The following is a 22,824-nucleotide window of genomic DNA, read 5'->3' on the forward strand; positions in this document are numbered from 1 at the left end:
AGAGGAGACTAAGTCAGACACAACTTCAACAACATACGCGGGAATCTCTCATTCTTCCCACAAATGGGGGGTTTGTTACATTTCGAATTTTGAATGTTTATTTGTAATATAAATGTAATAAATATAATAAAATATCCCTATTATAAGGGGATATCAGTTGAGGATCCCAGGTCTATAAATAGAGAACTTATGGGATGAGAGAGGGGTTCTTCTTGGGCTTCTTCTTTCTAGAGAGAGAAAATTGGGTCTGTCTATTCTAGAGAGAGAAAGTGCTGAAATTAGAGAGAATTCTTGTATTTTCACAATCTGTACTGAAGAAACTCAGTTGGCACAATCCATCTGATCTTGAGTATAGATTTATAAATCACAACTCTAAGTGGATTAGGCTATTACCGACAATCGGAGCTGAACCACTATAAAAATCTCTTGTGTTATTTACTTTTCTTGTTTATACCGTCTGTTGTCGTTTTTATTTCTCTTGAAGGCTTGTCATTATTGACGTTCTCACGTCGTTGGCTAAAAACGCAGTCAACACATGTCATATACGGGGTGCAATTTTCTTACCTCTGGTTCGAGCGAGAAACATTAATAGAACGACCCTTGAGAACGATCACTTCTTTAATCCCTTAGCGGTCACCTAGTCATAACAAATTATAATTATCATTAATGAAAATGAGCAATGAAAGGTCCATAACCTAAACCTCACTCCCGAAACCCCGAATTGTACCCAAACGGTGAGTAGATTCGATCCCGAGCCTTAAGGATTGAAACCCCGAGCATAAAACCCTTAAAAAAACCCAAAGCGAGAATCCTGAAAAATAGGGTAGTGCTATAGCGCTATCCCCTAGTGCCTAGGCGCTACAACCAGAGCCAGATCTGCCCTGGCTAGCGCTGTAGCGCCCATAGGTGGGCGCTATGGCGCTAGCACCAACCAGAACCGCCCTGGTTCTTCGCTCCTTTGATTCCACCATTTCCAACCTGATTCTAAAGCTTCCAAACACCATTTAAACCCCCCAATTGAACCCAAATATCATCTACACATAACCTAGGAATCATAACCCAAGAATCCCTTGCCAAAATCTCTTTGAATTCTCATTATCCAACCCAAAAACCAGCTGAAACTCAAATAGAAAAACAGAGCAAGAACAAGAGTTTTAATGGCTAAAAGCTCACCCCAATCACAAAATCACACCCACTTCAATGGTGGAACACAACCCTAGATCATCAAGACTTGGTTCCCTGGCTTGATTCCTCAAAAAGAGCTTGAAAATTCAAAGAGAAATGGGAGAGAAATGATGTACGAGAGAAGGTGAAGGAGACTCTATTTTTGGTTCACTTCCACAACCTTCTAATGGCTAATTATAAGCTTAGGGTGAAAAGACTTAATTGCCCTCATGCCTAAATAAAATCCTTAACAACCACCAAGGGCAAAATCGTCTTTTCCCGCCTATCTCGTTAATCATAATTAACACCCTCCAATTCCTGGTATTCTCAATATTCTCTGATGCCAATAAATAATATACCATTACCCTTTAATTCCTAGTAATGTTCTAATCCTTAAATCACCCCGAGACTCACCCCGAGCCCCGATACTAATCCCTTTATGACCCGATACTAATCCCTTTATGACCAGACCGAAAACTTGCATTCCATGATCGTCTCATGCCGAATGGCCCAAACCAATCCACATATAATGTTGTATTATTTATAATTCACCCACATGCATGAAAATACACAATCACGCCCTCAACAGGCCAAATTACCAAAATGCCCTTATAATAAAATGTGGACCCATATGCATGCATTTATCATCATATAATAATATAATTAACATAAACATGCATATAATCATTTAATAATATAATAAATCAATTATGGCCCTCCCGACCTCTAAATCAAGGTCCTAAACCTTATTAGGGATTTTGGGGCATTACAGTACCTTCACTAAAGTGTCCTACTACACTAGTGACCCGGATCTAGGTCACTTGTATTCAAAATACTAGCGAACCGTACTAGCAGTAATTAATCTAAAGATTCCATAACTTTATTTTACTATAAGTTCATTATATTAATCTCGACCCTCTCATTCCAATATGAGATTAAGTCAAAAAGGTAATGCACTTCATGAGGAGTAGATGGATTCCAGCCCTGGAAGTGATAGAGAATATATAGAGCAGATAGTGCTTGAATTCCGTTTGGAGCAATCTAGAAAGGAGAAACATTGAAGTAATCTGCTACTGACCAAAAGAAAGAATGCAGAGGGATAGTAGCTTCTGCATAAACATGGTATCTAAACCAGGCGCAATAAGTTCCATCAGGATTATTAGCTTTCTGGTTAGGTTGCGGACATATCACATTTATTCCTTCAAGGCCCGAAGCCTGAATGTGTTTATCGAGCATTTTGGAGTTGAGTTTGGAGGCTTTAGCTATGAACCAAGAAGGCGTGCCATCTTCATCTTTTCTTGATTTAGAGCAGTTGTTTGTTGAATCTCAGTTATAAAAGTCTAGGTGGCATTTTTCCTGGGTTTACCAGCTTTCCGGACCTGGCGATGAGGCCTTGGAGAAGCTTTAGTTTGAGCTTCTTCTACCAAGTGTTCTCTAGCTAATGGATCGCGTTCCACTACCTTTTGTGTCGCTCTTCGAGCTACATGAGGATCTTGTTCCCGAGGGAGTCGATTGGACTTTTTCACCCTCATCGGTTGATGTTTACGTTGCTGCTTAAGGAACTGATCTTTGTGAAGGAAGTATAAAGTTGATCACTGAAGGATTTTCTTGAGACGATGAAGACGGTCTTCCGGAGTTCGTTGTCTTTGAGATTTGGAAGAAGAATCACTGGTCGGAAGGGTATCACTTGAAGCGGGAGAAGAGGAATCAGAGTCTGTTTGGTTGTCACCTCCCCTATAGTCAAAACGATTCATCTACAAAAAATACACGGAGTGAAAACATTTTACTGCCCAAATAAAAATGTATGAGAGTAGTAGTGATAATTTGATGCAAAAAAATTTTTTTGGTCACACGACACAGTTCAAGGCCAAGCCGATTGGGGTTATGTATTCTTGTGCTTGGGTGATGTTTGTGGCTTAGCAGATGTGAGACTATTCGAGCAGTAGGTGTGTGTTTCGAACGGCTAATACTATCTGAGTAGCTCAATTACTCGAGTGGCTAGGAGGTATCTGAGCAGCTTGCAGGAGTTTCGAAGGGCCAAGGTGATGACTGATCGACTAAGGATGCACCCGACCGGTTAAGCATTTCTGAGTCAAGACAACATAGTGGTTAGGGTGCATAGGCCGAGCAGCTTGGTGGGTTCTGAAGAACCAGGGCAGCCGAGAATGCCCGAGTAGCTACAAGAGGTCTGAGCAGCTAAGGGTGATGCCGATGAGCTATTTGGGCTACAAAGGGCCAAAATTGTCCAAATGGCTAGAGGTTTCCGAGGGGTCACGACATCCGAGTGGTGTGTGACCAAGTGTCGAGGAGCCAATTCAATGGCATCCGGCCGGCTCAGTGAGAATCAAGGGGTAGCTTGGTGGTCCAATCGGTTCTCAGAAAATATGAGCAGCCAATCCGATCAGCAATGATCAAATTTGAGAATCTGAAAAATGAAAATAGGCTGATGAAGCAATCCGATGGGTTACCCAAAACAGTCAGAGAAAGCTCATTCTGAGCTGCTTACAAAACTTAAACGCGGCCGGGTACCCATTATTCTGAGCAGTAAAACATAAATTCAAAGCAACAGCCGAGCAGTACAAGACATGCCCGATTGGGATTGTAAAAAATTGTCTAAGCCGTGAAGTTTAAACAGAATTTTATTCATAGAGCACAAATACACTCAAACTCGTGGGGCACAAACACGTTTTCCACAGAAAATACCAAGGTTATTATTACTGACTAGGGACATGCTTTTGGACGACATGAATAACTATCAGTTAGAAGAAAAGTTTATCATATGAGAAAATCATATAATAAACTTGGGGGGCAAATGTTATCCCCAAAATTTTGTTCGATGACATGGCAATCGGATGGGATAAGTGGCAATGCATGGTCAGTAAATGACACATTAATAGTCAATAAATGTGTTGACTAAAGAAGTGCAAAGGTTGGAAGTTGACTTGCGGAGTTATGATATTACTGGTTAGGAAATAGATTTACCTAGTCAGGAAGTGATTTGTCCGACTAGGTAAGGTTTTTGACCGACCAGTGAGGCATTCTACCAGACCAGTATTGTGTCTTGGTCGACCAGTAATGTGTTTTGGCCGACCAGTCACTTCAGTAAGACGTTGTGCCCGACCAGCTACATCGGAGAATATTTTTGTCTCGTCAGGGAGAAGTCTCACCCGACCAGAGGCACGGATTGGCCGACCGGTCATCTCGGAGAGGGACTCACCTGACCGGACACGTTGTTCACCTGACCAGTCATCTCATAGATTGGTTTCACCTGACTAGTCATCTTAGAAATGGGTTTCATCCGACCAGCTATGTCAGATTGAGGAGTGTAGCTGACCGAATGTGTCAGAATCTCAGGAGTTAACTGCCTAGTGACTTCTTTATAGAACCTTAGTAACGACTTCAACCTGAATAGCTCGCAACCGCCTTGCGAATCTCTCAAATATCCAGAAGTAATAGCTATATTGTTGTGATTTAAATTTGTTTATTATTTATTAATTAAAGTTTGTTGAAACAACCAAAGACCCCGTCAAAACGAAGATATTTTTCATGTACAATCCATGAGCCTATAAATAAAGAGCTCATGGCATCATTTTAAGGATTTGATCTTTTGTGGAGATTTTGAGACTTTTTAATTTTGAGATTTTGGGACTGTGACTTGGGGTATTCTTAGGGCATTTTCTAAGAGAGCTTAGAGAGAGAAAGCTTGTATTCTCTAGAGAGAGAAACTTTGTATTTTTCTACTTACACTTAAGAAACACAATTGGCTCAGGTTCATCTGATCTTAAGTGTAGACTATATATATCATAACTCCCAGTGGATTAGGCTATTACCAACAAATTGGGGCTGAACCACTATAAAATTCCTTGTGTTATTTATTTTCTATTCAAGGTTTATTGTCGTTTTTGCGTCTACTCGCAGTTGGCCAAAATCGTGGTCAACAATTTGTAGTTCAAAAGCACAATGGTGTACTCGCTTGAAGAAATCAATGCCATACGAGATGAATGGGCGGAGTCAATTCTACCTCATCTCAGTGTTTGATGAGAACTAGTGCCAACTAGTATGTACCTCCATATATCGATCGAGTATGAATATAATTTTTTGAGTCATATGTCGATCTTGACTTAGAATAGTTTACTAGCTAACTTATCTTTTGTCTCTAAACAATGAGCTTAGATTAGTTACTAACTTATTTTTTGTTTCTAAACAATGGTTAAGTTAGTAGATTTTGATTAGAAATTTAATCATTGTTTTCCCTCGAGTACATGGATATTATTTTTTGAATTATATATCTCAACCATTGTATATATAGTTTCATATAAATATATACTTTTGATACATATATATATTTATGTTTCTGTCTTTCTGCTTCTGTTTCTGCTTTTGTTTTGCTGCGGGGGAAAATGAAAGAAATAGTTTGCATGATACAACTTTTAAACTCATCAGTGTCGGTTCTACACTGACACAAAACCTTGTCGTCGATCTGTAACCGACACATTTGTAGGTTAGAAGCGTCGGTTACAGACCGACGCATTCGCCACTCAGAAGCATCGGTTATAGATCGACGCATCTGTCCAACAACACCAGTTACAGACCGACGCTTCTGACCATCTCAATTGTGTCGCCTTCAACAACATCATTTGCAAAACCAACGCAATTGACAAAAACGTCGATGCAAAACCGATGGTGAACCCCTAATTTTAGTAGTGCGTGTAACAATATTATAAATCTTCATGCGAAGGAAATAACAAGCTTAATTGTACCGAATTATGACTTATAACAATATTTATTAATGAAAATTAGTTATCTTTGGAGCTTTTTCTAATATTTGACTTGATAAGTTCTGCAAGCTGGCCTTATTTTTGGTTTTTGTTTGGAGCAAATATTGATAAGAAGAGCAAATATTGGTCTATGAATTCACACCCAATGGAAAACATGTCATGTAATTTTTCTATCTTTCCAATTTTAAGTTGGCCAAGTAAGAAGTTGAGAGCATTACTCAATCAAATTCAATCCACAACTAATTAATTTTACTATGAGAAATGGAGCAAGAAACAAATCATAACGGAAAGGAATAATTTATTATAACATTAAAATTAAACAAACCTTATGAAAATGTCCAACATTTTGATAAAGAGAATGGACTAAATGCTATTAATATTGTTCTTAGAACTTTATTGAGAACACATCACATATGCATCCAAGGAAACCAATAAACTTGTACCGAATTAATACATGTAGAAATGATGGATGCATGAAAATTAATTATGTTTTGATGCTAGGATGAGGGAGCTTTTTCTAATCTTTGACTTGACAAGTTCTGCAAAGTCTGCCTTCACATTAAGCGACACTTGTAACACCTCTTCGGACAAAGCAGCGAAGCTTGATTGGTTGCTTGCAATATCCTCTAAAATAGGCCTACCAAAATAAAATAAAAATAATAAAAATTATTATAATATGTACAATACATAAATAATTATTAAGATCGATGCAACTTCACTATAATCGTTAATTATATAACTGATAATACTACTATCATTTGAATCCATACTTATCTACTACAGACTAGCTAGTATATATAGTGAGTATATTATAAAAGTATATAAATACATACATTATAATTGCACGCATTTTTTATTTTAAAAACACTATTTTAAAAAAAAATTATACTATCAAATAAACTTGATATAAGGGGTTTTTTTATATATATATATATATAATGTAAATAATATATAAATATGTGTTTATTGAATATCTCTATATATAATGTCAAAAAGACAGAAAAAAAAACTATAGAGAAGCATAGTCTTAAGATCATCCATATATTGCAAAATAATCATTTTAGATAAGACCATTTCGTAAATTCATACCATATGTATATATTTCTAGCTCGCATCAAAATCTATTTAGACTAATTAACCCACCTGAAAAACATATAGTTAACTAAAAAAAAACAAATCTAGACAACAAAAAGATTAAAAAAAATGTATAGTTTGTGAAAAGTGATCACGTATTGTTTTGAAAGTGTATTTAACAAACTAGATTGTTGCTCAAGAAAACAATATAAGCTATCGTTCTTAAAATTAGCTAAGACAGAAATTGAAATTATATACTTACAGTGAGCTTGTTATGACAGAGAGGCAGACTAAACCTTGTTCCCCAGCAATGGCAGCAACCACAAAGAACCTTGGCACAACCACCAAATGGCCAGCTTCGACTTCAGCGTCCAAAACCCTTTTCCCATTAATGCCCACAATCTGGACACGACCACTCCCGGACACAACATAAATCATCTTAGCACTGGAATCAGTGGTGTAAATTGGTGAACTCATGGTATTGGCACCCAGTTCAATCAAACTAGTGCTCAACCCAACTTTTTCAAGGAAAGGAAACTCTGCTTGAGTCAATGTAGTCCAAGCTCCAGTGCTCTCCTTCTCGACTCTAAGGCCATGTGGAAAAGAAGAATCTATGTTATGAACCATTTCCTTGGTGATAGGATCACCATTTCCATGGTGGGGTTTTGGTAGGGTTTTGTCTTTTGGAACTGTGATGATCAAAGAGCCATCTTGGCTGTTGGCCATCGTATCTGTCTCATCTGAGGTGAGACCAAATGCTTGGGAAATGAAATCATTTGAGAAGCCTGCTAAGACTCCTAAGCGACCTGTTTGAAGGAAATAGGTGAACTCTCCGGGAATGTGAGCGTCGTTTGTCTTTCCCAAGAACACTATTTTGAGATTGGAATTGTTATCTCCTTGGTTGAACCACCATGAGAGTGATCCTAGTGGCACCGGAATGATGTCTCCTTCCTTGAGCTTCACCACCACTTCTTTTGTTGCCTTAGGGAATACCATTCCTACTACTCCATCATTGCCTGTAATAACATCAATCAACACGAATATTATATAATTGATCATATGCATGCTAATGAAGCTTATTTTAGGTTGATATACAAATTAGTGTTGTGATATCATTTGATTTTAGCAGTAGTTATTTTATATATATATTAGCCATTAGGCCAGCTAGGATAATTAGTTACGTTGTAAGTAATAACTGCTTAGTGTTACACTAGTTTTCTCTTTTCCTTGTATAAGCATCTAGTGCCGGCCTCACCTTAAGGTAGGTGAGGCAGTTGCCTAAAGCCTCCGAGACTTCATCTTCAATATAATCTATATATGTATATATTACATTTTATATAAGATTAATGTAGACTGATAAATGACTAATGTAAAATCACTTATAAATGTGTGGAAAATATAATAAAAATAATAATGAGAGAAAAACAAAACAAAAAAGGAAATGGAACACAAAAAGATGACAAACAAGATAATTAAATTATAATAGATTGTTTATCTCTATTTCAAAATTTACATAGTTAGTGTTAGATTATTTTGTATCAAATACTAAAATTTACTATTCATAGAAAAATAATTGGCTGAAAAATGACATATTCCTTGTAAGTCTATATCTAAGTTTTATAGGTAGTAGTTTAGAGTTAGAAAAAAAAAATATCCAACATAAAATATGCATCAAATTCCCAATGAAAAAAATCTGCATCAAATTATATTAATATTGCAATTTAAAAGGAAAAATACTTTTAAAACAATCCTCATTTTTTGTGCTCCCCTACAGCCCCGAATTTGCTTGGGCCAGCCATCAGACCTTGTATTCATTTTTCTGAGTTTTGGTTCCTTAATATCATGAAAAAAGCAAAAAGTAACATACTTTTTTTTTTAGATCTTTTGCTAAAGCTGAGTATAGAGCTATGATTACTTTCTCATTATATATATATCACCATTCTAATAAAAAGTAAAAAGATGAAGAAATAAGATTATATATATATTTATACCTTGAAGAACAAAGCCAATCTTAGAGCAATCAGCATAGTGAGGGAGAGCAAATCCACGAGGGTTGAGAAGAAGAACACCGCCGCCTATCTTGTTCTCCGGAAGCAACGGGAAATCCTTGCTTGACCAGCTGTGGTATTCTCCTCCTTCTCCCTCAAAGATCTTCTGGGCAAACTTTGGTTTCAAGTCCATCTTATCCATAAAATGAAAGGCGATATTTAGAGAGATAAAAGTTAATTCGTAGTAATATAGAAATGAAATTAGAATATCATAATCATCAAACATCAATTAATTGTGCTATTTATAGGCATGAATTAAGAACGTGAAAGCACATAGCCATATATACACGAATTTAAGTTTCCCGTTGAGTTGGGGCACTCACTGCATTTGATTACGTGTTTGTTCAAACATAGTACAAAATCATAAATACACTATTTGTTGCCTTTACCAACAATTCAAAGGCCAATTCTTTTACGCATCCTCCTCTCTCTATATATCTTATTTATTATTTTTTTAGGGAATACTTTATATAAAAGAAAAAAAAAACTTCACTAGAAAAAAAACCGATCTGCTCTGATATCACTCTGTAACGACCTTCTTTCTTAACATACATATATATAATGTAAAAACAAAGGTTAATCTGAATACGACAATACTGAAATTCTAAATTTTTTAAAAAAAATTATTAAACAATACATAAACTAATGTTCATAACTTCTGTTGGTAATGGGCACTCTTCGAGACAGTGCAAATCTCCTTTAGCAATTTCAACTATTACAATTAACAATCTAAAATCCATAATTGTAAACAAAATTCAATTTATACTCAGCAATCATCCCAAGAGCATAACAGAAATTGGTTACAACCCTCTCTCTCTCCTCAACGGCCTAAGCGCAACACATAATCTTTGAGCCTCCGAGGCCTCACTTGCACCCTGTCCTTACGCGCCAATTCCTTCTCCTTGTTCCCAGCTCCTTCTCTTTCTTCAGTCTTGGCATCATTTGTTTCCCTCTGCCCTTCCACGTTTGAGTACTCTTCCCACTTCTTCATTTGGTGTTTTATGCTAGTAGGGTCCAATGTAATTGGGCTTGTCAACTGGGCTGGGCTATCACTACTCCCCTCTCCGAATACAACCTTGTCCTCAAGGTTGGGCAGGTCGTAAAGACGGCAAAAAGAATGTAAATCCTCCCAGGTGGCATCCTCGGGCGGGCTGAGAGTCCACTACACCAATACCTGTCGAACAACCTTATTGTGAACAAAGTGAATGCGTGTTGCCAATACAGCCAATGGAGTCATCACAGGACGATTAGCAAGGGTGAGTTCTGGTAAGGATAGCAGCTGAATGTTTCTGTGCCATGGTAAGGCCTGAGTAGGGACACATGAAAAGTTGGGTGAATGCGGCTGCCTTGTGGGAGTTTAAGAGTATAGGCCACCGGACCTGCTCTGGCTACAATCTCGAAAGGACCAAAGTATCTTCTGCAAAGCTTTGAGTTAAGTCTATTGGCGACTGTTGTTTGGCGGTAAGGCTGCAACTTAACTAATACCAAATCCCCCAGCTTGAATTGAATATCCCTACGTCTCTTGTTTGCTTGCTGCCTCATACGATTTTGAGCTTGTTGCAAGTTAGTTTTCAGCTGTTGCAGAATGTCGTCTCGCGTCAACAGATCATTCTCTACTGCTTGTATTGAAGTGGCTCCCCGGATATACGACGGAATAGTAGGGGGCGGTCTACCATATACTGCTTGAAAAGGTGTCATCCCAATTGCCGAATGGAAGCTTGTATTGTAGTGATATTCTGCCTAGGATAGAAATTTGCTCCACTGTTTCGGATTATCCGCTGTGAATGCTCTCAAGTATTGTTCCACATAACGATTTGTAACTTCTGTTTGACTGTCCGTTTAGGGGTGATATGCTGAGCTCATCTTAAGTGTGGTGCCCATTAGTTCAAAGAGCCTCTTCCAAAATGCACTGGTAAAAATGGGATCGCGGTCGGAGACAATTGTGCGCGGTAGTCCATGTAAACGAATGACCATGTTAGAGAAGAGTTCAGCTACTTTGGTGGCCGAATAATGGTTTGGCAATGCTCCAAAGTGAGCATATTTGGTAAGGCGGTCGATGACTACCAATATGTGTGGTGACCCCATGTGAATTTGGCAACCCCACGATAAAATCCATGGCCAAATCCTCCCAAACACGTTCCGGAATGGCCAAAGGTTGTAACAAACCATATGGAGCTGTGGGTGAATACTTGACCGTTTGACACGTTAAGCATGCTTGTACAAATTTGCGTACATCCTTGTGCATCCCCTTCCAAAAAAATTTGCTCCAAGTCGCAGAAAGGTTCTTTCTACCCCAGCGTGTCCTCCTATTGGAGAGGCATGGAACTCTTTGAGTAACTGTGACTTTAAGTTAGAGTGCTCACTGATGAAGAATCATTGCCTGAAATACAAGAGTCCCTCCCTAACCGAGTACAAGTCAGTGTCCAACTCTCCTTTTCCGTACTGAATATGAAGCTGTCTCAGGTCTAGGCATGTAATATTTTCCTGGCGTAAAGCCTCTAGAAATTCAAAACCACCAGAACTGATTGCCATATGAAGAGTAGAAAAAACAACACCATGCTGCCTAGAGAGCGCATTAGTCGCCAAATTCTGCTTGCCAGCTTTATATTCAATAGAAAATTGGAAACCAAGGAGCTTATAGAGAAACTGTTGCTGTTCGGGAGTCTGAATGACTTGAGTCAATAATTCTTTGAGGCTTTTATGGTCTGTGCGAATGAAAAAATGGCGTCCCAACAAATATTGTCGCCATTTGGTGACTGCTTCTACGATAGCTCGCATTTCCCTGCTGTAGACCGAAGCTCCTGCAAATCGTGGTCCCAGTTTTTTGCTGTAATAAGCGACAGGATGTTCCTCTTGCATTAGGACCCCTCCAATGCCGACATTGGATGCATCTGTTTCCACTACGAACTCTTTAGAGAAGTCGGGCAATCGTAACACGGGAGTGGCTGTCATGGCCTGTTTAAGGTTATCGAAAGCAGCTGCTGCTTCGGTAGACCATTTGAAATTGTCCTTCTTAAGTAACTCAGTGAGTGGCGCGGCTATGGCTGCATAATGAGCGACAAATCTGCAATAATACCCTGTGAGGCCAAGGAATCCATGCAACTATTTTACATTCTTCAGGACCGGCCAATCCACCATAGCTGAAATCTTGGAAGGATCCGCCTTAACTGCTTGATACGATACTATATGACCCAGATACTCAATGGTATGTTGAAAAAATTGACACTTACTAGCTTTGGCGAAAAAACTATGTTGTTGGAGCAGCTGTAACACCATTTCGAGATGCTGAACATGGTCATGGGTGTTGTTGCTGTAGACCAAAATATCATCGAAGAAAACAATGGCAAATTGACGTAAGTATGGGCGGAAAACTTGATTCATTGCGGCTTGAAAGGTTGACGGGGCGTTGGTAAGCCCGAATGGCATTACCAAGAACTCATAATGACCCTCGTGAGTTCGAAAGGCTGTCTTGTGTATATCTCAACGATCCATTCTAATTTGATGGTACCCGGCGCGAAGATCCAATTTTGAGAAAACCGCTGCTGTCCCCAACTCATCCAATAATTCATCAATTGTGGGAATAGGAAATCTGTCCTTAACAGTGATGCCATTAAGTACCCGATAGTCCACACAGAAACGCCATGTTCCGTCTTTCTTTTTCACCAAGAGCACGGGAGACGAATATGGGCTGGTGCTTGGTCGAATGAACCCCACATCACTCATCTCTTTGACAAGTTTTTCTATAACATCCTTCTGAAAATGCGGGTACCTATATGGTCGGACATTGATAGGTTTAGTACTTAGCTGCAAAAAAACTCTGTGGTCAACACCACGGTAAGGAGGAAGCTGCTTGGGCTCTTCAAAAACTGCAGCAAACTTAGTAAGTAAACCATGTCCCTCCTTCGGCAGTTTGGCTTCCACGCTGGTAATTTCTGCACCCTTAGAAGTAGGTTCAGCCAACACTGCAGACAAACAGAACACCTCTTTGATATCTCATTCACGTAATAGGGCATGAAACTGAGTATATGTTAACTGGTGTGCCGACACCTCTGTAGAACCAGCCAACTTCACCACACTTCCCTGCCAATTAAATTCCATGGTGAGAGCTTTATGATCGTGCACACACGGCCCTAAAGTCTGAAGCCATTGCATCCCCAAGACAACATCCAACCCGCATATAGGAAATACATACAAATCCACCATGAATTTGTGGCCTTGCAGAACCAGCTCAACCTCCTTGCATATCTTTGTACATAGCAAAAAGTTACCATTTCCCATATACACTTTGAATCTTCTTGTATCCTCACAGGGAAGCTTCAGTTGGGCAGCCAACGATTCTTGAATGAAGTTGTTGTTACTTCCGGTATCCACAAGGACCTCTAAGGTTTCCTTCCCGTGTGTGGCCTTTATCAGGAAAATTCACGGATTCATCAAATTAGAGAGGGAATTCAGGCTGACTTCTTCCTTCCCTACTTCCTCAAACTCCTGCATCTCAGCTTCCTTAAGAACATGACAGTCATCATCTTCTTGGCATAAAAGAAGCATTCGATTCTTGCATTTGTGTCCATAACTGAATTTTTCATCACACGTAAAGCATACCCCACGGTCCCTCCTATCCTTCAACTCTGCTGGAGTAAGCCGTTTAACAGGGAGAGAGTGAGTACCCGTTCGTATCGATGTAGTACTAGAAGACCCGTGAGTATTGGAACTGGTTTTGGGAGCTGCCTGTAGGGATGATGGTGACCCGTGAGACCCAGTCGCTGTGCAAGACGCCCACCCAGATCGCCCAATGTCACTTCGAGTACAGGTCGTAAAGTCGTCGTAACGCTCCTCAAATAACTGAGCCTTCGCCATAGCATCAGCCAGATCGACTGGTTTAACCATCAGCAACTCCCTTCGAATTTCCAGCTTCAACCACCAAATGAAAAAATTCAAAAACATAGACTCCTGCACTCCAGTAATCCGCGGCATGAGTGATTCGAATTCAACACGATAATCTGACACTTTGCCCAGCTGAGTAAGTTTTGAAATCCTTCCCAATGGGTCATCATAAATGGAGGCTCCAAAGCACAGCTGTAATGCTCGAAGAAATGCCTCCCAATCTGAAAACGACCCCCCCTTCTCCATCCATTGGAACCAAGTCGATGGTACCCCGTCCAAATGAAAGGCAACAATAGAAAGTCTCATAGTCAGTTCCACACGATGAAGATCAAAAAACTTGTTGATCTTATAAACCCAGTCCTCCACATTCGAACCATCGAATCTGGGAACCTTGACTCTCAGAGTTTTGAGTATTGAATTCACGTCTCTGTTATCCGTTTCAGTATCCGAGCGCCTGCCCCCCGAGCGACCTGAGTCACGCACAACACTCCCGTCTCCGCCCATGATCGGAGATGACAATGAAGGTACCTTAGAGAGTGTCTCTTCTGTCTTCTTCGTGTGCTGCTCCAAAAGCACCTTGAAATGCTCCAGCTGCGACTCCGAACGTTGCTCCCACTTGAGGTCCAAGGCCTGCAATATAGCTGCGATCTCCTCGTTCTTCATGGTGAAGACTCGATGAAAGCACCAGTGTTGGTAATGGGCACTCTTCGAGACAGTGCAAATCTCCTTTAGCAATTTCAACTATTACAATTAACAATCTAAAATCCATAATTGTAAACAAAATTCAATTTATACTCAGCAATCCTCCCAAGAGCATAACAGAAATTGGTTACAACCCTCTCTCTCTCCTCAACAGCCTAAGTGCAACACATAATCTTTGAGCCTCCGAGGCCTCACTTGCACCCTGTCCTTACGCGCCAATTCCTTCTCCTTGTTCCCAGCTCCCTCTCTTTCTTCAGTCTTGGCATCATTTGTTTCCCTCTGCCCTTCCACGTTTGAGTACTCTTCCCACTTCTTCATTTGGTGTTTTATGCTAGTAGGGTCCAATGTAATTGGGCTTGTCAACTGGGCTGGGCTATCAACTTCAAACCATACAATACCCACAACTAAATAAAAACTTTATCTTACATACAAATCTTAATACTTTTCTAAATAATTTTCGTGGCGTTACTACACCTTAACGTAGAATTAGAGATGTATCCAACTGATAAATTGAAAAGCTTTATGTAAATTACAAAGTTCATGAAATACTTTTAAAGCTTTATGTAAATTATAAAGTTCACAAAATACTTTTTATGAAATATAAATATAAAATCAAGTTTATCGTTTATTTATAAAATAGCATAGCAGAACTCCACTCCCTTCAGGTCAGCCCCATATGTACAGTCATGTTGGCTCCACATATACTCATCAACGATTTATATTTGATGCATCTTACCTACAATACAAGACATTGTCTAATGAGCTAAGGCTCAGTAAGCAGAATAACTACCTCATATGCATAAACGTGCAACATGTTATATGTATTTTCTTTCTTTCTTCCACTTTCCTTTCTTTTGGGCCCTAGAGGATGCTGCTGCCGGCATTACATTAGGAATCACATTCCCACCTGAACATAAACATGATAATAGGGAATTTCTCCCTCATAAACATTCATCATATAGGGAATTACATCTCCCTCCTTACATTTTTGGGACTTAGGTCTCCCAAGCAGCACTTCTACTTTAATGCTTTCAATAACTTATTTGTGAAGATTAAGCGTGCTTATGCATAATAAATATAACATTCTTGAAAATAACTTATGCATAAGAACAATATGGCAGATTAACATATAAAGCATATAAATGCACATAAGACACATAAAAGACTTGTATTGTAGATGAGGATTCTACTAACCTTGAGTCCTGATAAAACAACCGAAATTGTTAGCTTCCTGATAAAAACACAAACTATTAACTTACATAAAATCTACATTATGAAATGTTAGCTTGTAATTGTTATTATTCCATTTTTCCTGTTTTATTGCTTATTTTATGTCCAGGCGTATGGTCATACTATAGTTGTCCATGGCAAGGTCCTGATCTAAAAGTCGTGGTCATGGTCATATGGAAAAGTCCAGGTCATAATACGTGTCCATAATAATAGGGAATAAGGTCATAAGAGTACATAATAATAGTCCAAAGTGTGACCATAGCCTATATACGTTTAGTATTATAATGACACATAAAAAATAGTTTATATTTCAATTTTGGCATTGTAAGTTATGACGACATGGTAAAATAATCTATGTATAAATTTTTGGGCATTATAACGACATAGTAACATAATCTATATATATAAATTTTGACATTATAACGACATAGTAAAATAATCTATATATAAATTTTGGTATTATAACAGCATGATAAAATAATCTATATATAAATTTTGGCATTATAACGGCATAGTAAAATAATCTATATATAAATTTTGGCATTATAACGACATAGTAAAAATAATCTATATATAACTTTTGACATTATAACGACATAGTAAAATAATCTGTATATATAATAACTAAATAACTGAACTGAAAGGCTCGGGAAGGAGCTTACCCAAAAGGTCTTCGTAGGCTAGTGTTACAGACAGAACTTCGCCTAGATTTTAGAGATTTAAAACTTTAAAAGAGTGTTAAGAAGATTTTTAGGCAGAGTGAGAGAAAGAAAGATTTTTCGTAATTCAAAAAATGAATTCTGGAAGGCTCTATTTATAGGAAAACATTGGGTTACTATGCTGCATAGTAAAATAATAAAATATTTAAAATATCAAGCATAGCAAAATATTCAAAATATCAAGCATAGTAATTTGCTGAAGTCATCACTGTGTCACTACTGCATCAACATGTGGGACCCATGGGGTGGACTCCGCTGTGGGACCCATGTGGACCCTACTGTGGGACCCACTATGAATAGTACTTGGTGAATAGTAACCAAAAAATGAAAACTTCCCAATCTTCTTATATTACTTAGTCCAACACTTTTAACTCACAAACTATTTTGAAAATGTTTCTCTAACATCTATAAATTAATTATTCCCATGTGTTAGTTACTTCAACAACTTATAATTGTTAAACTCCCACAGTAGAAATATAGTTATATCCCCAACGGTCAGGTTACTGTTTCTAACGGTCAGATCACTATTCACCAACGGTCATAACGGCTAGTTTTTGTCCTATAAATACTTGTTCCTTCAACCATTTACTTGCACAACTTCTTCATCTCTTCACATTCTAAATAAAATTCATCATCAAATCATGAATTTCTCTTTACTGTTCATAACTTTAGTGATTGTTTGCTTGTATTTAGCATCATTCTATGGGTATTATACTAATGAAATGCCCATGAATATTATAGTTGCGTATTCGTTAGTTATTCTTCCACTTTACTTAATAGCTCTAGCATTCGATTAACATTGTAATGCACTCCAAAGTATGAAAAAAATATCTTCTCTTGTTTTTCATAATTGTTATAATGCATTTGTAGAAAGAAGTGGGAGTTACAAAATAATTGAGTTAGAGAGGTTGTTCGGTCCAACAATGGGTTAGTTGGGTCTTATAGTAATGTAGATATTGTTTTAGATCTTGATAATGATGCGAAGATGAAGTTGTATGACCTTTACAAGATTGCTACTCAATGGCCCTGCTTGGATCCCCAACCAATGACGTTAAATTTTTTTGCAAGAGCGAAATGATTAAATATCGTGAACGTAGCTAACAACACGCATGCCTTTGTGGGATATTATCTAGTTATGTAGCTAAGATATATAAGACTAAATTTAAGTATGTAGTAACAAGTTGCCATAAATGTAACTAGATACCCCTAAGATTATGAAGCTAGGTTATCTAAGGCTAAATTTAAGTATGTGGTAACCAAGTTACCATAATATAGGTAAATGATTACCCCTAAGATAGCAACAAGTTATTCTGATGGTAACCAGTTACTTATAAAATAGGTAACTAGTTACCCCTAATAGCATGCAATTTTAGAAGTATATCTTATTAATGTAGAATAAGTTAAACTAAACTAATTTAAAATATTATTAAAATATAGTTTTAAACTAATTAGCTAGTATTTTTCTTAAAAAAAAAACTTTCTTTTCTTTTTATATAGTAATTTTGTGTTATACAAATTGATAATTTGATTTTTAATCTTTAATTACAAAATGAAAACACAATATTTATTAAAGAAAATGAAATATAAATAAGGATATGTTTAGTTTTTAAAAGAGATTTAAATAATAAACTGATTTTCAAATTCTTTTAATCTAGTAATTTTTTTAAGTGTGTAATTTAAAAATCTTAAAACCACCCAAAATTTTTGATGTCATTTTTATTTGGCTCCACATTTAGCCGCCAATTTTTTTCATCATATTCCAGTTGTAATTTTCTCTTCTCTTTCCATCTCTCAAACTCCACTTGGTAAATCTCTTCAACTTTCGGCATCTTTCTTCATCTCCCTCAAGCTCCCAACTTCTTGAATTTCTAATATATATATATATACCAATGATTAATATATGGAAGCTCTGACTCTTTACCTTCTTTGGCCCTGACATTGGCTCCTTCCTTCTCCGAGTGGCTCAAATCCGCTCCTGGTATCGACTTCGGCTCGGCTCTCGCCGAAGTCATCCACCACCATTTCTAGTACGTACCCATCCTTGGTCTATTCCTCTGCCATTCATATACTCTTGGCTCTCCATATATTTTTATCCAAAAGGGTGCCCTTCATTGATTTTCTAGGGTGAGTTACTCTATTTTTTCCTTTTCAGTTTGATCTTTGTATTTTGGGGTTCGCTTCGATTTTAACGTATCATCGAAATCAACCCAATTGGTTATAATTTTCATTAGGATGAAATATATTAGCACCTGTATATATAAATTTGGAGCATTTTGATTATTTTATATTGCTCCGAAGTGTACTGGGTTTAGAGGGAATTGTTGACTTGTGTTTTCGATTAGCTAAATTGAATATTACTTGTAGTAGGTGAAAACATAATGGGCTGTTTTGTGATGATTCAAGTTCATATATATATATATATATATATATATCTGTATGTATAAATATTTGCTTGTATGTGTGCTTCACTAATCACATTGCTAATCTTAAATTCACGTTAACTGCTTTTGATTGCACAGGTGCCCCTTCCTAAGAGTTGTTTAACGAAAAAAAAATATAAAATAAAAATATAATAATATTATTATTATACAAAGTAGTATCAGTCACATTAGTAATATCTCCACTTTTCTCATCTCTATCAGTCACATAAAATAGAGTCTATAAAAAGAGAAGTAAATCAGACAAAAAAAGTGAAGAAAACTTTGTCAAAATTGTACTAAAGTTTGTCTCTATTTTCTTCTTGATATTCCAAACGTCTTTTATTTTTTAGTGATTTTCTTTTTTTGTCTTTAGTTCATTTTGTCCTAAGTTTTATAAGCACAAAATATCTTTAAATGTGAAATATAGCCAAAGGGGATATGAGAAAATCTGATTTCTCCATATCGTGCTGTCTAAATATCTTCTAAAGTTATAATTGATTTTCATGTTGTTCATGGTCTACTTTGATCTTAGTTTTGCCAACAAAATGTCTCCAAAAGTAAGATATAACTATGAAAGACATAATAAATCATAAAATTCATATTTTGTTATATTGTCAAAGTTTTCTTAAAAAAAATAAAATTTGCTAAACATTAAAATCAAGAAAACAAAACTTGCCAAAATCCAATATCTTGATTAAATTTTAAAGCCGAAACTTAAGAATGTAAAAATCTAGTTAATCAGTAGAAATCTAGTTAACCAAAATAATTGTTGATCTAAATTCTTTACTCATCGGGTATTCTTTACTCATCGGGCAACGTGACTTATATATGTATGCCAAAACATATGCAAAAATTTCTCTGAAAGAAATATATATGCGTACACATAGACATATATTTCATGTTCAATTGACATGGGTTACTTTAGAAAGAAAAGAAAAACGTGAAAAGACTACATCGGTCAAATCATGTGAGAAAAGATTACAAATGAAAGAAAATGATGTTTGTATGTGTTAGGATTAGTTAGTTTTCTGTTTTATCTAACAGCAATTCTGTTCAGTGTACAGTTTCTCTAACTGATTTGTACAGCTAACTCCTAACAACCTCTTGTATATAAACTCTGTAATTTACTGATTAATCAATGTGAATCACATTATTCCATTCAATACTTTGTATTCTTTACATGGTTTCAGAGCCGAACTGATTCTCTTCACATTTTTTTTTCGTTTCCGCTTACTCTGATCTGTGGTTCATCAATCTGTTTGTTCATGGCGAATCCAACTGGTTCTTCAGCTCCCTCGTTCTCTCCAGTCGTTTTCTCGCACAACCTCTCTGTTAAGCTCGATCTTCACAATTTTCTCCTATGGCGTCCCCAAGTTTATGCTGCAATTCGTGGACACTCACTTCAAGATTTCATCGATCCCGATTTCCAATCGCCAGAAAAGTATCTTACGGAAGCTGATCGATTTGCGAACAAGATCAATCCAGATTTTATAAAATGGGAGCAACAAGATCAGCTACTCTACTCTTGGCTGCTATCATCGATGACGGAAGGCATTCTCACGCGTGTGATTGGTGGCAAGACATCTGCGCAAGTCTGGGCGATCTTGGATACGTACTACACAACTCAGACAACAGCCAAGGTAGATCAATATCAAACTCAATTGAAAAATATCAAGAAAGGATCTCTTTCCTTGAATGAATACCTTCTTCGTATCAAAAATCTGGTTGACAAATTGGAATCGGTTGGTCAATCTGTTTCTCCAAAAGAACATATAAGTGCGATCTTTAATGGTCTCCCAGCTGATTATGATGTATTCATAATTTCGATTCAATCCCGTACCCAAGCGTACACAGTTGCTGAGATCGAATCGCTGCTTCTTGCTCAAGAGAATCGACTGGAAAAACATAATCTCGAACTTGATTCTGCTCCAGCTATGGCGAATCTCACTAATATGAATGGCTTCAAGAAACGATCGGTGTATCCCAATCCGTTTGCTAATCCTCAGTCGTTGACTCATCCGTCTGGTTCTAGCCGCACCAATGCCTCTAATAACAACAATCGTGCATTCTGGAATCCCTATGCCACTGGAGGTCGAGGCATGTTCCCTAGCATGTATCCCCAATCTGGTGTATCTACTCGCGGAGGCTTTACCACTCCAGGTGCATCACGCCCAATTTGCCAACTATGTTCTAAGCAGGGCCATTTTGCTTCTAAATGCTATATGCGGTTTAATCCTGATTTTCCAGGTTATGGAGCCGGTCCAGTTGATAAACAACAATCTCAGATGTCGGCAATGGTGGCTACTGCTGATATGGTTAATGATCCGTGCTGGTATCCTGATTCCGGAGCAACAAATCACTGCACTAGTGATGATTCCAATCTTATTCAGAAGCAAGAGTATCTTGGATCTGACAAATTACATGTGGGTGATGGTACGGGTCTGATGGTATCTAATGTTGGTAAGGCGTTTATACAATCTCATTCATCTCCAAAGTTTTTTGTTTTAAACAATGTTCTTCATGTTCCATACATAACCAAAAATCTTATTTCTGTGTCTCAGTTCACTAGAGATAATAAGGTATTTTTTGAATTTCATCCTGACTTTTGTCTTGTGAAAGATCAGGTTTCCAAGGAGGTGCTGATGCAAGGCAACCTCAGTAACGGCCTCTATGCCTTCCCTACATCTTCAATGTCCTTTGCTCACACTGATTCCTCACACTCCTCTAGTTCCGAAGTGTGTTTCCCTACTGCCTTATCTGTTCAGTATAATCTACCTTGTAATTCTTCATGTAATTCTGCATCTGTTATCTCAAACTCTACTTTTCATTTGTGGCATAGCAGGCTGGGTCACCCTGCAGAAAAAGTTGTAAGAAATGTAATGTCGTTGTGTAACTTGTCAATTCCTAATAAAACATTTTCTGATTTTTGTAATGCTTGCTGTCTAGGAAAAATCCATAAGTTTCCCTTTCCAATTTCTGAAACTACATATAATTCTCCCGTACAGCTCATTCATTCGGACCTTTGGGGTCCAGCTCCTATTGTCTCATCCAGTGGATATAAATATTATATCCATTTCATTGATGCATATTCAAGGTATACTTGGGTCTATCTTTTAAAAGCTAAGTCTGAGGCTTTGCAAACATTTATAAATTTTAAAACCCAAGTAGAAAATGAATTTAGTCGCAAAATTAAATCATTTCAATCTGACTGGGGGGGTGAGTTTCGTGCTTTTTCCTCTTATCTAACTCAGCAGGGCATTAGTCATCGACTTTCATGCCCAACCACACACCAACAAAATGGTGTTGCCGAGAGGAAGCATAGACATCTTGTGGAGACAGCCTTGACATTATTAGCTAATGCATCAATGCCCATGAAATTCTGGGATGAAGCTGTTAGAACTTCTGCATTTCTTATTAATCGTTTACCATCTCATGTTTTGTCTGGTCATAGTCCTTTTCAAGTTTTGTTTCAAAAAATTCCAGATTATAACCAGTTGAAAGTATTCGGCTGCTCTTGTTTCCCTAATACTCGTCCTTACAATGCGCATAAGTTGCAATACAGATCGATGGAGTGTACATTTCTGGGCTATTCATTGAAGCATAAAGGATTCAAATGTCTTGCTTCTACTGGCCGAATCTTTATCTCTAGAGATGTCATCTTTAATGAGAATCTTTTTCCGTTTGCCTCGGTCAGTTCATCTATTCCTTCTGCTTCTAATCCTATTTCTTCTAAACTTCCTTCAGGGTCTATTCCTACAACTCATAAGATACACTCCACACCACCAATCGATACCCTCACTTTACCTCA

At 37.6% G+C, this 22,824-nt stretch overlaps 3 protein-coding genes across 3 annotated transcripts; all 3 read right to left on the reverse strand.

Annotated features, from left to right (window-relative positions):
* Positions 1–6,223: 6,223 nt before the first annotated feature.
* Positions 6,224–9,307, reverse strand: LOC133824171 (cocosin 1-like). The gene is made up of 3 exons (XM_062257045.1): positions 9,008–9,307; positions 7,279–8,032; positions 6,224–6,579 (listed from the first exon to the last, which is right to left on the reverse strand). Exons 1-3 carry the CDS (start codon positions 9,288–9,290, stop codon positions 6,423–6,425), a joined length of 1,194 nt encoding a protein of 397 aa, XP_062113029.1. The 5' UTR covers positions 9,291–9,307; the 3' UTR covers positions 6,224–6,422.
* Positions 9,308–9,713: 406 nt separating this feature from the next.
* Positions 9,714–10,762, reverse strand: LOC133825685 (uncharacterized). Its single transcript, XM_062258596.1, has 3 exons — positions 10,385–10,762; positions 9,933–10,226; positions 9,714–9,776 (listed from the first exon to the last, which is right to left on the reverse strand). Exons 1-3 carry the CDS (start codon positions 10,760–10,762, stop codon positions 9,714–9,716), a joined length of 735 nt encoding a protein of 244 aa, XP_062114580.1.
* Positions 10,763–12,544: 1,782 nt separating this feature from the next.
* LOC133825687 (uncharacterized) lies at positions 12,545–14,965 on the reverse strand. The gene is made up of 4 exons (XM_062258597.1): positions 14,843–14,965; positions 13,523–14,686; positions 13,123–13,468; positions 12,545–13,026 (listed from the first exon to the last, which is right to left on the reverse strand). The coding sequence occupies exons 1-4, from the start codon at positions 14,963–14,965 to the stop codon at positions 12,545–12,547; spliced, it is 2,115 nt and encodes a 704-aa protein (XP_062114581.1).
* Positions 14,966–22,824: the final 7,859 nt, after the last annotated feature.

The sequence above is a fragment of the Humulus lupulus genome, chromosome 3 (assembly GCF_963169125.1).
Source record: "Humulus lupulus chromosome 3, drHumLupu1.1, whole genome shotgun sequence".
Lineage (NCBI taxonomy): Eukaryota > Viridiplantae > Streptophyta > Magnoliopsida > Rosales > Cannabaceae > Humulus > Humulus lupulus.